A 14177-nucleotide genomic window follows, 5' to 3' on the forward strand; every position below is an offset into this window, starting at 1 on the left:
ATGGGCTCTGAGATACCATTCCATGCCTACTCCTCCCTAAAATAAATACCTATCAAGTCTAATACAAATGTCCTGTGCATACTTCAAACTATGTAAACCTTTTAGTGTTTTTGATGATCACCTCAGAAATCAAGATTTGATCTTCCTAGATTAAGAAACTACTACTTGTGCAGTTTTGTTTAATGTGAAAGACAGTCTGTAAAAAGTTATTAAAATACTCTCTTTTTGAATGTATCTCTGTGAAGCTAACTAGCCTCATGCACTTGAAACAAAAGAATCTATAGCAACAGAGAGAATGCAGAAGCACATATGGGAATCCAGCTGACTTCTAAGTCAGACAGTAGCAAGATCGCTAAGTATGTATAACAATGCCATGCCTCAAAATAACTTCTTTTAAAAATAGCTGCTTTTTATTAAGAAAAAAAAGCAATCTTATTTATGTCACCTTGAGTGAGTTTATTATGTTAAGTGAATTAATAAATATTTTAATTGCTCAGTTTTAATTTCTAATATACTAAATACTAATAGACATACCTAGGTACACAAAAGTTTTTTGGGACCCTCAATAATTCAGAGTTCTAGAGTATAAAGAGGTCCTTGGGACCCAAAGTGTATAGAACCACTGATCTAAAAATCAGACTTCAACAACCTCCATGCTCTGGAATATAGCTTTACATTCTTAAATATGAGGGTTTCGGGAACCGTGAAAAACCATTATACAGATTCAATATTTAAAACGAGCCTTTTTGCTTTACTCCACCAAATTCAAGTCCCAGTTCTTTCCTTCTGATGGAAAATAAGACAGTAACAATCACTTATGTGCCTATCTTATGGTTGTTGTCAGAGAATCAAAAGAAAGAGCTTATAAGAAAAACTGTAAAGCTCTATTATAAAGCATACTATTACATGACCAACCCTAACTTAACCTATAATTCTTTTTACTATGAAATAACTGAAATAAAATATGATCACTGATATAACTAATATCCACATATCCTCCACCCAGATTTAGGCAACACAATTCTTAAATAGTGAAAAGTATTAAACAAGATCTCAATTAGGGATAATATAAAAAAATGTAGTGACAACAGCAAAAGCTGACAGCCCAGCAGTGGAAAAGACAGATGAAATTCAGAGTCGAGTGCAGAACTGTGCTCTACACAATATCTCAGGACAAAGAAAAATAAAAGTTATTAGTCATGTTAGAATACAGCCAGTCTTCATTTAACATACAGGAAATATGCAATACTTTCCTTAGAAACTAAAATATACTTCATCACTTAGAAAAATTTTACTTTCTCAGAATTCATTCCAGATAAAATATTTAATCCTTTATACACAAGAAGAAAAAAGCTCTTTTTTCTAAAATATCAGATGACAAAGCAGCCTGTGCTGTCTTCCCTCCCTTCTCCACAAACATCAGAGTCCTCATAAAGGACACCTAAGGCACGCTGGTCTCAATTCAGGAAAGCTAGAGCCCTTTGGTGAAAAAAGGTGGTGGCAATGGCAGCAACAGTGGGAGCAGCAGCTACAGCACAATCATATTGCCAAGGTATTAGGGGCTGTCAGGACTTCCTGACAGGAGCTAATTAAAGACCAGTAATTTCCTTGGTCTCCACCCATTCCTTAGCCATCCACAACGATACTTCCACATGGCTTAGTCGCTCATCCTTCCATCTCCGCTGACCTAGTTTTGCTCAAGTACGGCAGCTACTTCTTTTAGATAAGCTAACTATCCCTGCTTTATTCTACACATTTCATCTGCTTATAAGAAAACTTACTAAAGCATTTTCAACCACCAGATGGCAGAAATAAAGCTACAGAACTTTAGAATCTAAAAATTTGGATTACCCAGAAAAACTTAAAACTGTAGTCTCCAACTTGATTTTATAGTTCAACAGATATAAAAACACATTGGAGCAAAAATCTGCTGTGTGTTAAGCAGAAAAAAACTTTTTAATTAACAACAACTTTCCATTTAAATGAGTGCCAACTCATTATATTTTTCTGTCAGTTAGATTAAATGTGAAAGGTATGTGCTCAGTCATGTCCAATTTTTTGCAACCCCATGGACTGTAACCCGCCAGGCTCTTCTGCCCATAGAATTTCCCTGGCAAGAGTACTGGAGTGGGTTGCCATTTCCTACTCTAGGGGATCTTCCCGACTCAGAGAGCAAACCTGTGTCTCTTATGTCTCCTGCATTGACAGGCAGATTCTTTACCACTGCGCCACCTGGGAAGCCCCATCAGTTAGGTTATGAAGACTTAAAAAAAATGTTTTAATCGAGGTATAGTTTATATACAATATTATATAAGTTTCATATATATAGCACAATGATCCACAATTTTTAAAGGTTTTATAAAAATACATTAAATATTCTTCAATCTAGCCCAATTTCTTTCACTGAATTAATGTGGGCAAAACTGATGAGGTCTCCACAGCAGATGAATCATCAACAAAATGAAAAAATAACCTACAGAATGGGAGAAACTACTTGCAAAATCATGTATTTGGATAAGGAGTTAATCTCCAAAATATAAACAGAACTCATAAAACTCAATAGCAAAAAATAAATAATACAATTAAAAAATGGGCAGAACATCTAAATAGACATTTTCCCAAAAACGAAGTACAGATGGCCAACAAGTACATGAAAAGGTGCTCAACATCACTATCAGGAAAATGCAAATCAAACCCACAGTGAGATACTACCTCACACCCATTAGAATGGCTATCACCAAAAAGACAACACAAAGTAAGTGCCAGTGAGGATGTGGATAAAAAGGAACCCTCGTGTTTTGGAGATGGAAATGTAAATTGGTACAGCCACTAAGGAAAATGGTATGGAGGCTTCTCAAAGAATCAAAAATAGAACTACCATGCTTACCAGCAATTCCATTTCCGGATGTTTATGTGAAGCAAAGAAAAATGCTGCCTCAAAAAGACAGGTGCACCTCCACGTTTACTGCAGGATTATTTACAATAGTCAAGATACAGAAACAACCTAAGTGTCCCTCAATAGATAAACAGCTGAATAATTTTCTGTGTGGGTGTGTATACATGTAACACACACACAATGCAATATTATTCTGCCATTAAAAAAAAAAACCCAGCATCCCCACTTGCAATAACATGGACGGACCTTGAAGGCATTATGACTAAGTGAAATAAGTTAGACAAAGACAAATACCATATGATCTCACTTTTATGTGGAATTTTAAGATAAAGTCAAACATCTATATAGAAAACATATCTGGTGGTTGCCAGAGGTGAGGGTTGGTAGTGGGGAAAATGGGTGAAGGTAATCAAAAGGTACAAACTTTCTAGATAAAAAATAAATAAGATATAGAACTATAACATACATCATCATAACTACAGTTAATAATACTATATTGCATATCTGAAAGCTACTGAGAGTAGATCTTAAAAGACTCATCACAAGAAAAAAAATTTAACTGTGTGGTAACAGATACTAATAACTAGACTTGTGATCATTTCACAATATATACAGGTACTCAATGTTATGCACTTGAAACTAACGTAATATGTCAACTATACCTCAATTTTTTTAATTTTAAAAGAGAGACTGTTTTAAAAAGAGAGACTGATTTAAAAAACAACACATTATTGAATGGTTGTTGCCTGTCAGAGGTATTGAGTATTTCTGTTTAAAAAAAGAAAGTGGAGTCTCATAACAATTCAAGTCAAACTGATAGCTATTTCTTCCTCTTGGTTGTCTGCTAGAGCTTCCCAAATACTTCTGGCCTTCACTTCTGAAAGGAGGTACTTAAATTCCAGCAATTTCTCAGGGTTCAGAAGATATAAATAGGGTTCAGAAGATATAAATAATTGCAAATTTGGCAAGGTGCCAGCCATGAAGGTCTGCTAATCCGGAAATGAACTGCTTTTATGAGAAATCTGGGCTTCCCCAGTGGCTCACCAGTAAAGAATTCGCCTATACTGTGGGAGCCACAGATGTGAGTTCAATCCCTGGGTCAGGAACATCCTCTGCACAGAGACCCACTCCAGTATTCCTGCCTGGAAAATCCCATGGACAGAGGAGCCTGGTAGGCTACAGTCCACAGGGTCGCAAAGAGTCGGACATGACTGAAGCATCTTGGCACGGCACGATATGAGAAATTTACTGATAACATCAGATATTTTGATATGAACTCAAATCAGGCTACTGATTTACTGACACTTTCCACCCTCAAACAGTACAAATTACTATAGAACTTGTTATAACTAAAAACTTAAGAGATCAATCTCATCATATCAATATAAAAATCCTTAAGATTTCCTAAGACCTGATATTTTATATCTGATAAGAGACTTACTCAAAATAATAAAGAACTTTTAAAACTCAGTAAACAACTCAATCAAAAAATGAACAAGAGACCTGAACTCAGCCAAGATATTCAGATGGCAAAATAAGCATATTTTCAGAAAAGATGCTGAACCCTATGTCATGAGGGAATTGTAAACTGTATCAACGAGATAACACTAGATACCTATTAGCATGGCCAAAATCCCAAACACTGGCAAGGATCATTCACAGTTGATGAAGGAAAGAGAAACAGCCAAATTTATGCAAATTTATGCAAGCATTTAGTTTATAATAAAATTTATGCAAGCATTTAGCTTATAATAAAGGTATAGAATTTTTTTTTTAAACCTTGCCATGCAGCTTGTTTAAGCATGTTAAGATGCTTATAAAATGTTTATAAGATGTTTATCAGGGCTTCCCTGGTGGTCTAGTGGTCCCTGGTGGTCCAGATAAAATCCCTGCTCCAGGAAGAGGCCACATGCTTCAGGGCAACTGAGCCCATGAGCCCAAGCTCTAGAGCCTGAGAGCCACAACTACTGAGCCCACACATGGAAACTACTGGAGCCTGTGCGCCCTAGAATCCATGCTCTGCAGCAAGAGAAGCCACCGCAAGGAGAAGCCTACACACCACAACTGGAGAGCAGTCCCCACTTGGTAACTAGAGAAAAGCCTGCACAGCAACAAAGACCCAGTACAGCCAAAATAAACAAATAAATGAGTCTTTAAAAAAAAAAAAAAGATGTTTTAAGATATTAAGATGTTTAATTAAGATGTTAAGATATTCAAGATTGCCAGGAGAAATATCAACAACCTCAGATATAGAGATACCACTCTAATGGCAGAATGTGGTCTCTTGATGAAAGTGAGAGGAGAGTGAAAAAGCTGGCTTAAAACTCAACATTGAAAAAGAGAAGATCACGGCATTCGGTCCCATTGCTTCATGGCAAATAGATGGAGGAAAAGTAGAAATGGTGACATTTCATTTTCTTCAGCTTCAAAATCACTGTAGATGGTGACTGCAGCCACAAAATTAAAAGACACTTGCTCCTTTGAAGGAAAGGTATGACAAACCTAGACAGCGTATTAAAAAGCAGAGATACCACTTTGCCAATAAAGATCCATATAGTCAAAGCAATGATTTTTCCAGTAGTCATATATAGATGTGAGAGGCGGACAATAAAGAAGGCTGAGCGCTGAAGAATTGATACTTTTGAATTGTGGTGTTGGAAAGGACCTTGAGAGTTCTGTGGACTTCAAGGAGATCAAACCAGTCAATCCTAAAGGAAATCAACCCTGAATATTCATTGGAAGGACTGATGCTGAAGGTGAAGCTCTAATACTTCGGCCACCTGATATGAAGAGCCAACTCATTTGAAAAGACCCTGATGCTGGGAAAAGATTGAGAGCAAGAAGAGAAGAGGGCAACAGAGGATGAGATGATTGAATGGCATCACTAACTCAATGGACGTGAGTTTGAGCAAACTCAGGGAGACAGTGAAGGACAGGGAAGCCTGGCATGCTGCAGTCCACAGGGTTGCAAAGAGTTGGACACGACTTAGCGACTGAACAACAACAAAGATATTCAACGCCGAGCAGAGCTTCTAGGTATAGGAATCTAAAGTTAAGAGAGAGATCTGGACTAGAGTATAAACTTGGGAGCCTTTAGCTGAGAGATGGTATTTAAAACCATTAGACTAAATGAGATTACCACTGGAGTAATGAAAATTAGTGACTTGAGAAAACTGGGCCCTGGGCCATATTAAATTTCAGAACACAAAAAGCAATCAGCAAAGGGATACAACAGCCAGTCAAGGAGGGAAAAAAACAACAGAGGAGTGAGATATCCTGAAAGCTAAGTGAAGAAAGTGTATCAGTGGAGCAAAGAGACAAGAACAGAATCAATAACCATGAACAGATGAAAAAAGATTAATATGCCAGTGAAAGAAAGTAAGAATATTAGTTACATACGAGTCCAATAAAACTAAGTCCAGGAGCAGCTTAAATTCTGTGAAATGTTTTCCAGTTCATAAAATAGGTTTGTACTTTTACTTCTTTGTATCTTTATAACAAACCTCTAGAGTGGGTATTACCTCCCACTTATATAAAGAAAAACAAAAACCAAAAATTCAGAAAAGTTAGGTAACTAGTCAAAGTTATACTGCTATTAAGAGGGAAAGCCTAAACACAAATCTTTGATTCGTTACAATATGTATGTTAGCATATGATTTAGAATGAAAACATGCTGAAGAAAATTTCCTCATCCATTAAGTATCTTATTTTAAAAAGTGTTAACAAAACTTTGAAACATGTCTTAGAAAAATGCTTTGTACACTAACTGAAATTATTTTTTAAATGTTATTACTAAAAAATGTTGACAGTGAAAATAATTTACTTCTTAAATGATGTTCATGGGCTTTCCATAATTATGAAAAGAGTCCATGTTCTTCAGAAAATATCTGGGACATACATGGCTTTTAAAAAGAACAAAATTCAACCATAAAACCAACAATCACCTCAGCTGACACTGTAATTTGTTTCCTTCCAGAAAAGTATTTAAAAATAAGGTATTCTGCATCTACTTCTCTATTCAATGATGGTTCCTTATCTCCACTGAAACAATGTATGTTCTTGGGACTTGGAATCAAGACAAACACATGTATCAGCAAAGAAAGTGAACTAAGGCTTCTGGTACCAAAGGAACACATAAAGCAATCAGAATTGTAATCTAGTACATACATGGGTTTCCACCACCTGGGCTGCGGTCTGTTAGGATCCTGGCCTGTGAGGATCAGCCCACAGCAGAGGTGAGAGGCAGGCAGGCAAGCGAGCAATACTTCATCTGCCACTGTTCTCATTACCACCGGAACCAGCACCCCCCACCAAATCCATGGAAAAACTGTCTTCCATGAAACTAGTCCCTAGTGCCAAGAAGGTGGGGGACTGTTGATCTAGTACACTTAACACAGAGATTTTTAAGTCTCTACATTTCTTACCTGGTTATTTTCTTCATCCTCAAATACAAAATCCTGCTGCATAACTTCATTGTCTAAATTAGTGCTAGCCACAGGTTCTGAACAGTCTCTGTTATGTTCACTGGCATTAATAATACCATCAGCAATATCAACCCTAGTAATGAAGATTAAAAAGTCAGATCAAGCCACATGTTGAATATGTAATGCCTTTAAAATAAATAAATAAAAGTAACAATCTGAAACTTTTTCTCATAGTAGAAAACATATCTTTTTCATAAAGATCCAGTTTATTTAGCATGTCAAGTTAGATTATAAAGGATTCAAAGTTTATTTCTGTCCTTCCATGGGATGTTGTAAGGACCTTAATTTATTATCCACTTTGAATATTTTCACAGCAAATGAATGGCTTTAAAAATAATTTATGTGTCAAAACAGTGATCTCCCTTACAAATGCACATGCTAAATCATAGTAACGACCTGTTTGCAGATTAAAACCCAAGTCTAGCACTGGGCAACAGTGTTTAACACCTTTTCAAGTACAACAGGAATAGCTTCCTACTGCAGATTTTTTCATCTTACATAATTTAGAATATGTAAAACACTGCAGGTTGTTTATAAAGATGATACCCCAACCAGACAATATGAGAATTCTACCATGAGAATATGAGTTATTTCTATAATAATATCTAAGCATAGACATAGGTTTTCAGGATCTCTAGCTAAGCCAAAAGGGCAAACTCCAAGAAATCTGCTTATATTATATCCTTTGAAACATTTTTCTCTTTCTACCATTTGGATACTGCTTCTTTCCTTCATATTCAACTCAAATACTTCCTACAGATCCACCTGTATAGTTCAAATAATGCCTTCAAAGCACACAAATCAGGGCCATCACATCACTGCACAGGCTGGCGGTGATGCCATCCATGCAGATTATATGGCACACCTGCAGTTGTACAATCCGGTATTCCATAAACATAGTCCCAGCATTGGTATTTATAGCTATTAATTTCTCAGTTTCATTCCACATGTGATAGCTAGTCTGGTGTATTTGACATATTTGGCCTTCAAAAATCTAATTCTTAACACAAAAACAAAATTCTACCTAGTCATCTATTTTTTTTTTTTTTTGGCCTTCCTATGAATTCTCCAAATTTGGGTACGTCTTTCTTAAGATCATGATCTCTGCTGCTCTATAGATTTGTCCCCAAAACAAAAACTGACCAATGCAAACTATAAAAATCATCTGTAGACTCAGAAGAAAGCACCTCTAGGGCTGAGGTAACAGGAAAGGATATGAAGCTTTCGTCACTTAAAGATAAAAAGTCAGATGAAGAGTGGAGTAACATCACACACCACACAGTACATGGGGTACTTTTAACTTTCACAAATCCAATTATTAACAGCTAACCTAAAACAACAGAGGGTAGGGAAGGCAAAGCCTGGAGACAGGAAAACAAGTTAAATAGCAAAGGATGATTCCATTCACCAATTCATTCAATGACCATGTGCACTAGGAGTGATGTCAATCTGCTGTCCCAGTACCTATCTATCTGGAAAACTACATGCCATGGTGTGACCATCTGGAAAACAGAATATAGGTCTACTCTTTTTAAAGTTATTTTTCACATAACATAGATCCTAAAGGTAATTATATAAGCCCACTACTTCATCTGGTGTTCACAGACTTTGTTGGACTCAATGTCTACTATCTTAACAGAAGACTTATGAGATTTGTAATGTGAAGAAGTATATACAATTTATAAGCAAGTATATACAAAGTCACTTTTCACACTGACTTTCAGAAATGGTCAAGTAAGATCAGACACTATCATTAAAGAAAAAACTGTTTTTTAAAAGGTGAAACAATTTTATAATTCAATAAAAAGTAGTCAAATGTTTTAAAAGTTTCTTACTGGTTATTAGATCCTTCCCCATCACAATTAACACTTCCTGCTTCATTATTACACACGAGACTTTGCTGCTGTAAGTTCTTAAGATCATGATCTATGCTGCTCTGCAGATCAAAAAGGTGCTGTTCCACAGCTGCTCTAATTGTTCTTTCTAAAATGCTATAAAACAGAACACATTTTAGTGAGAAGCAGTCACCCTAACTAGGTTATTTGGTCACATAAACACAAACTTTAAAATGTACAACCAGTTTAAAAAAATATACAATGGTATTCAAATGAATAGGCTAGAGTGGAAAAAGAAATACAGAAAAGGAATACATGATAATTGCTTAAATTTTAAAATGAAATTTGCCCAAACAGACATTACACAAATCAATCATGTCAATACTACTACTGACGCAGGAATGATCACTTGTCCCAGTAATTCATTCCTCCCTACAACATAACAAAGCCATTTAAAAAGACTTCTCAGGGAATTCCCCAGTGGTCCCGTGGTTAGGACTCTGCATTTCCACTGCAGGGGGCACAGGTTCAATCCCTGGTTGGAGAACTAAGATTCCACATGCCATGCACCACAGCCAGTATTAATAAAGCAGCCATTTGGGGGGGGAGTGGGTGGGGCACGGAACCTTTACTAGAAAAAAAAGCTCTATTGGCATTGTTCAGATTAAAAAAAAATCATCTGAAAAAAAGTTCATCTTTGTGTATCAGTGCAATACATTCCTTCTTCATTTGTTCTGACTAAAGTACATAAAATACTAACCAGTTTCACTACCTTATGTACAATCTCTCCTCTAAAGTAAGTATTTACAATAAATACATGCTTTTAATTTCTACAGCTTATTAATATTTTTAAAAGCTTTTTAAGCTGTCTTCTATAAGTATACTACTTACTCTGCAGAGGCTGGTAAGATGCTGATGGGTGATGTATGGGCACTGTAATCAAAGAAAAAAATTAGCTGTAAAATTTTCAATACTAAATGACTACAAAATGTGGTAAAAACTCCACATTTACACTACCTTGATACACCCAGGAGAGTGTGCACTAAGTTTTACTTTTCTAATTTTCCAAAGAAACTCTCACAGAAGACCCTTAAAATACTTATTGTCTGTGTGTGTTGGTTCATTTGTGTTGGGGGGGGGGGGGGCATGCAATTACTTCACCTGGTGCTTACCTGGAAAAACACTGACCTATTCTAAGCCTGAAGGAAAAAAAAAACTGACTTCTGGGCCAAACAAAAGTATTCACCTAGGACAGTATGGAGGCCTCAATGCTGGCCTGTGCTCCGTGCCAAAAGTAATAGTACACACTACTACTGAGAGGATATTCTCAAGCTACAAAATGAAAAGGCAAATTAGAAACAAAAATTCAGGCCACATCATTCACTGTGCTGGTAACATTTTCCTTAGCAAATTTTACACCACAGTATCTACTGATACCTATAAAAACATAGATAATAGACTCATTTTTACCACAGCTATCAAACATACAACTTAAAACCCACAATGAGATATATATATACTACTAAAATACTGAAAATTAAAGTGTAGGTAAGGATGTGAAGCAAATAGAACATTCACATAATGCTAATGGGAATGTAAAATGTTTCAACCACCCTGGAAGCCAGTTGGGCAGCCTTCTTATAAAACCTACTATGTACACAATAACCCAAAACCTATGGACTCAGTAAAAGCAGTGCTAAGGGGAAGGTTCATAGCAATACAGGCATACCTCAAGAAACAAGACAAAAGTCAAATAAATAACCTAACTCTACACCTAAAGCAACTAGAAAGGGAAGAAATGAAGAACCCCACAGTTAGTAGAAGGAAAGAAATCATAAAAATTAGGGCAGGAATAAATGAAAAAGAAACAAAGGAGACCATAGCAAAAATCAACAAAGCTAAAAGCTGGTTGATAAATAAAATAAACAAAACATTAGCCAGACTCATCAAGAAAAAAAGGGAGAAGAATCAAATCAACAATATTAGAAATGAAAATGGAGAAATCACAACAGACAACACAGAAATACAAAGGATCATAAGAGACTACTATCAGCAACTATATGCCAATAAAATGGACAACCTGGACGAAATGGACAAATTCTTAGAAAAGTATAACTTTCCAAAACTGAACCAGGAATAAATAGAAAATCTTAACAGACCCATCACAAGCACAGAAATTGAAACTGTAATCAGGAATCTTCCAGCAAACAAAAGCCCAGGACCAGACAGCTTCACAGCTGAATTCTACCAAAAATTTAAAGAAGAGCTAGCATCTATCCTACTCAAACTCTTCCAGAAAATTGCAGAGGAAGGTAAACTTCCAAACTCATTCTATGAGGCCACCTTCACCCTAATACCAACACCAGACAAAGATGCCACAAAAAAATAAAACTACAAGCCAATATCACTGATGAACATAGATGCAAAAAATCCTTAACAAAATTCTAGCAAACAGAATCCAACAACATATTAAAAAGATCATACACCATGACCAAGTGGGCTTTACGCCAGGGATGCAAGAATTCTTTAATATCCGCAAACTGATCAACGTGATGCACCACATTAACAAATTGAAAGATAAAAACTGTATCATTACCTCAATAGATGCAGAGAAAGCCTTTGACAAAATTCAACATCCATTTATGATAAAAAACCTCCAGAAAGCAGGAATAGAAGGAATATATCTCAACATAATAAAAGCCATATATGATAAACCCACAGAAAACACTATCCTCAAAGGCGAAAAACTGAAAGCATTTCCCCTAAAGTCAAGAACAAGACAAGGGTGCCCACTCTCACGGCTACTATTCAACATAGTTCTGGAAGTTTTAGCCACAGAAATCATAGAAGAAAAAGAAATAAAAGGAATCCAGATTGGAAAAGAAGAAGAAGTATAAAACTCACTGTTTACAGATGACATGATCCTCTACATAGAAAATCCTAAGACTCCACCAGAAAATTACTAGAGCTAGTCAATGAACATAGTAAAGTTGCAGGACATAAAATTAACACACAGAAATCCCTTGCATTCCTATGCACTAACAATGAGAAAACAGAAACAGAAACTAAGGAAACAATTCCATTCACCATTGCAATGAAAAGAATAAAATACTTAGGAATAAACCTACCTAAACAAAAGACCTATATATAGAAAACTATAAAACACTGATGAAAGAAATCAAAAAGGACACAAATAGATGGAGAAATATACCATGTTCATGGATCAGAAGAATCAATATAGTGAAAATGAGTATACTACCCAAAGCAATCTATAGATTCAATGCAATCCCTGTCAAGCTACCAACGGTATTTTTCACAGAACTAGAACAAATAATTTCACAATTTGTATGGAAATACAAAAAAACCTCGAATAGCCAAAGCAATCTTGAGAAAGAAGAATGGAACTGGAGGAATCAACCTGCCTGACTTCAGACTATACTACAAAGCTACAGTCATCAAGACAGTATGGTACTGGCACAAAGACAGAAATATAGATCAATGGAACAAAATACAAAGCCCAGAGATAAACCCAAACACCTATGGACACCTTATCTTTGACAAAAGAGGCAAGAATATACAATGGAGAAAAGAGAATCTCTTTAACAAGTGGTGCTGGGAAAACTGGTCAACCACTTGTGAAAGAATGAAACTAGAACACTTTATAACACCATACACAAAAATAAACTCAAAATGGATTAAAGATCTAAACCTAAGACCAGAAACTATAAAACTCCTAGAGGAAAACATAAGCAAAACACTCTCTGACATAAATCACAGCAGGATCTTCTATGACCCACCTCCCAGAGTAATGGAAATAAAAGCAAAAATAAACAAATGGGACCTAATTAAAATTAAAAGCTTCTGCACAACAAAGGAAACTATAAGCAAGGTGAAAAGACAGCCTTCAGAATGGGAGAAATAATAGCAAACAAAGCAACTGACAAAGAATTAATCTCAAAAATATACAAGCAGCTCCTGCAGCTCAATTCCAGAAAAATAAATGACCCAATCAAAAAGTGGGCCAAAGAACTAAACAGACATTTCTCCAAAGAAGACATACAGATGGCCAACAAACACATGAAAAGACGCTCAACATCACTCTTTATCAGAGAAATGCAAATCAAAACCACAACGAGGTTCCATCTCATGCCAGTCAGAATGGCTGCTATCAAAAAGTCTACAAACAATAAATGCTGGAGAGGGTGTGGAGAAAAAGGAACCCTCTTACACTGTTGGTGGGAATGCAAACTAGTACAGCCACTATGGAGATCAGTGTGAAGATTCCTTAAAAAACTGAAAATAGAACTGCCATATGACCCAGCAATCCCACTGCTAGGCATACACACCAAGGAAACCAGAACTGAAAGAGACACATGTACCCCAATGTTCATTGCAGCACTGCTTACAATAGCCAGGACACGGAAGCAACCCAGATGTCCATCGGCAGACAAATGGATACAATAGCTGTGGTACATATACACAATGGATTACTCAGCCAGTAAGAAGAATGCATTTGAATCAGTTCTAATGGGATGGATGAAACTGGAGCCTATTATATACAGCAAAGTAAGTCAGAAAGAAAAACACTAATACAGTATACAAATGCATATATATGGAATTTAAAAAGATGGTAACAATGACCCTATATGCAAGACAGCAAAAGAGACACAGATGTAAAGAACAGTCTTTTGGACTCTGTGGGAGAAGGCCAGGGTGGGATCATTTGAGAGGGTAGCATTGAAATGTGTATATTATCATATTGTGAGGTGGATCACTGGTCCAGATTCAATGCATGAGACAGGGTGCTCAGGGCTGGTGCACTGGGATGACCCTGGGGGATGGGATGGGGAGGGAGGTGGGAGGGGTGTTCTGGATGGGAACACATGTGTGCCTGTGGCTGGCTGATTCATGTCAATGTTCGGCAAAAACCACGACAATATTGTAAAGTAATTAGCCTCCAAT

At 36.4% G+C, this 14177-nt stretch overlaps 1 protein-coding gene across 44 annotated transcripts in view; it reads right to left on the reverse strand.

Annotated features, from left to right (window-relative positions):
• FAM13B (family with sequence similarity 13 member B) overlaps nt 1-14177 on the reverse strand; it is a 95474-nt gene that overhangs the window by 22720 nt on the left and 58577 nt on the right. For 31 of the 44 annotated variants that reach the window (XM_086411732.1, XM_086411721.1, XM_086411728.1 and 28 more), the window contains 3 exons: nt 10107-10148; nt 9216-9371; nt 7321-7453 (listed from right to left, as the gene is read on the reverse strand). In XM_086411732.1, coding sequence (XP_086267858.1) covers nt 7321-7453; nt 9216-9371; nt 10107-10148 — 331 coding nt within the window. The remainder of the gene's footprint in view (nt 1-7320; nt 7454-9215; nt 9372-10106; nt 10149-14177) is intronic. The other 13 variants (XM_086411744.1, XM_086411740.1, XM_086411738.1 and 10 more) reach the window with 1 other exon arrangement.

The sequence above is a fragment of the Bos grunniens genome, chromosome 7, assembly GCF_055505025.1.
Source record: "Bos grunniens cultivar Pamir isolate PY7600 chromosome 7, Bosgru_T2T1.0, whole genome shotgun sequence".
NCBI classification, from domain to species: domain Eukaryota; kingdom Metazoa; phylum Chordata; class Mammalia; order Artiodactyla; family Bovidae; genus Bos; species Bos grunniens.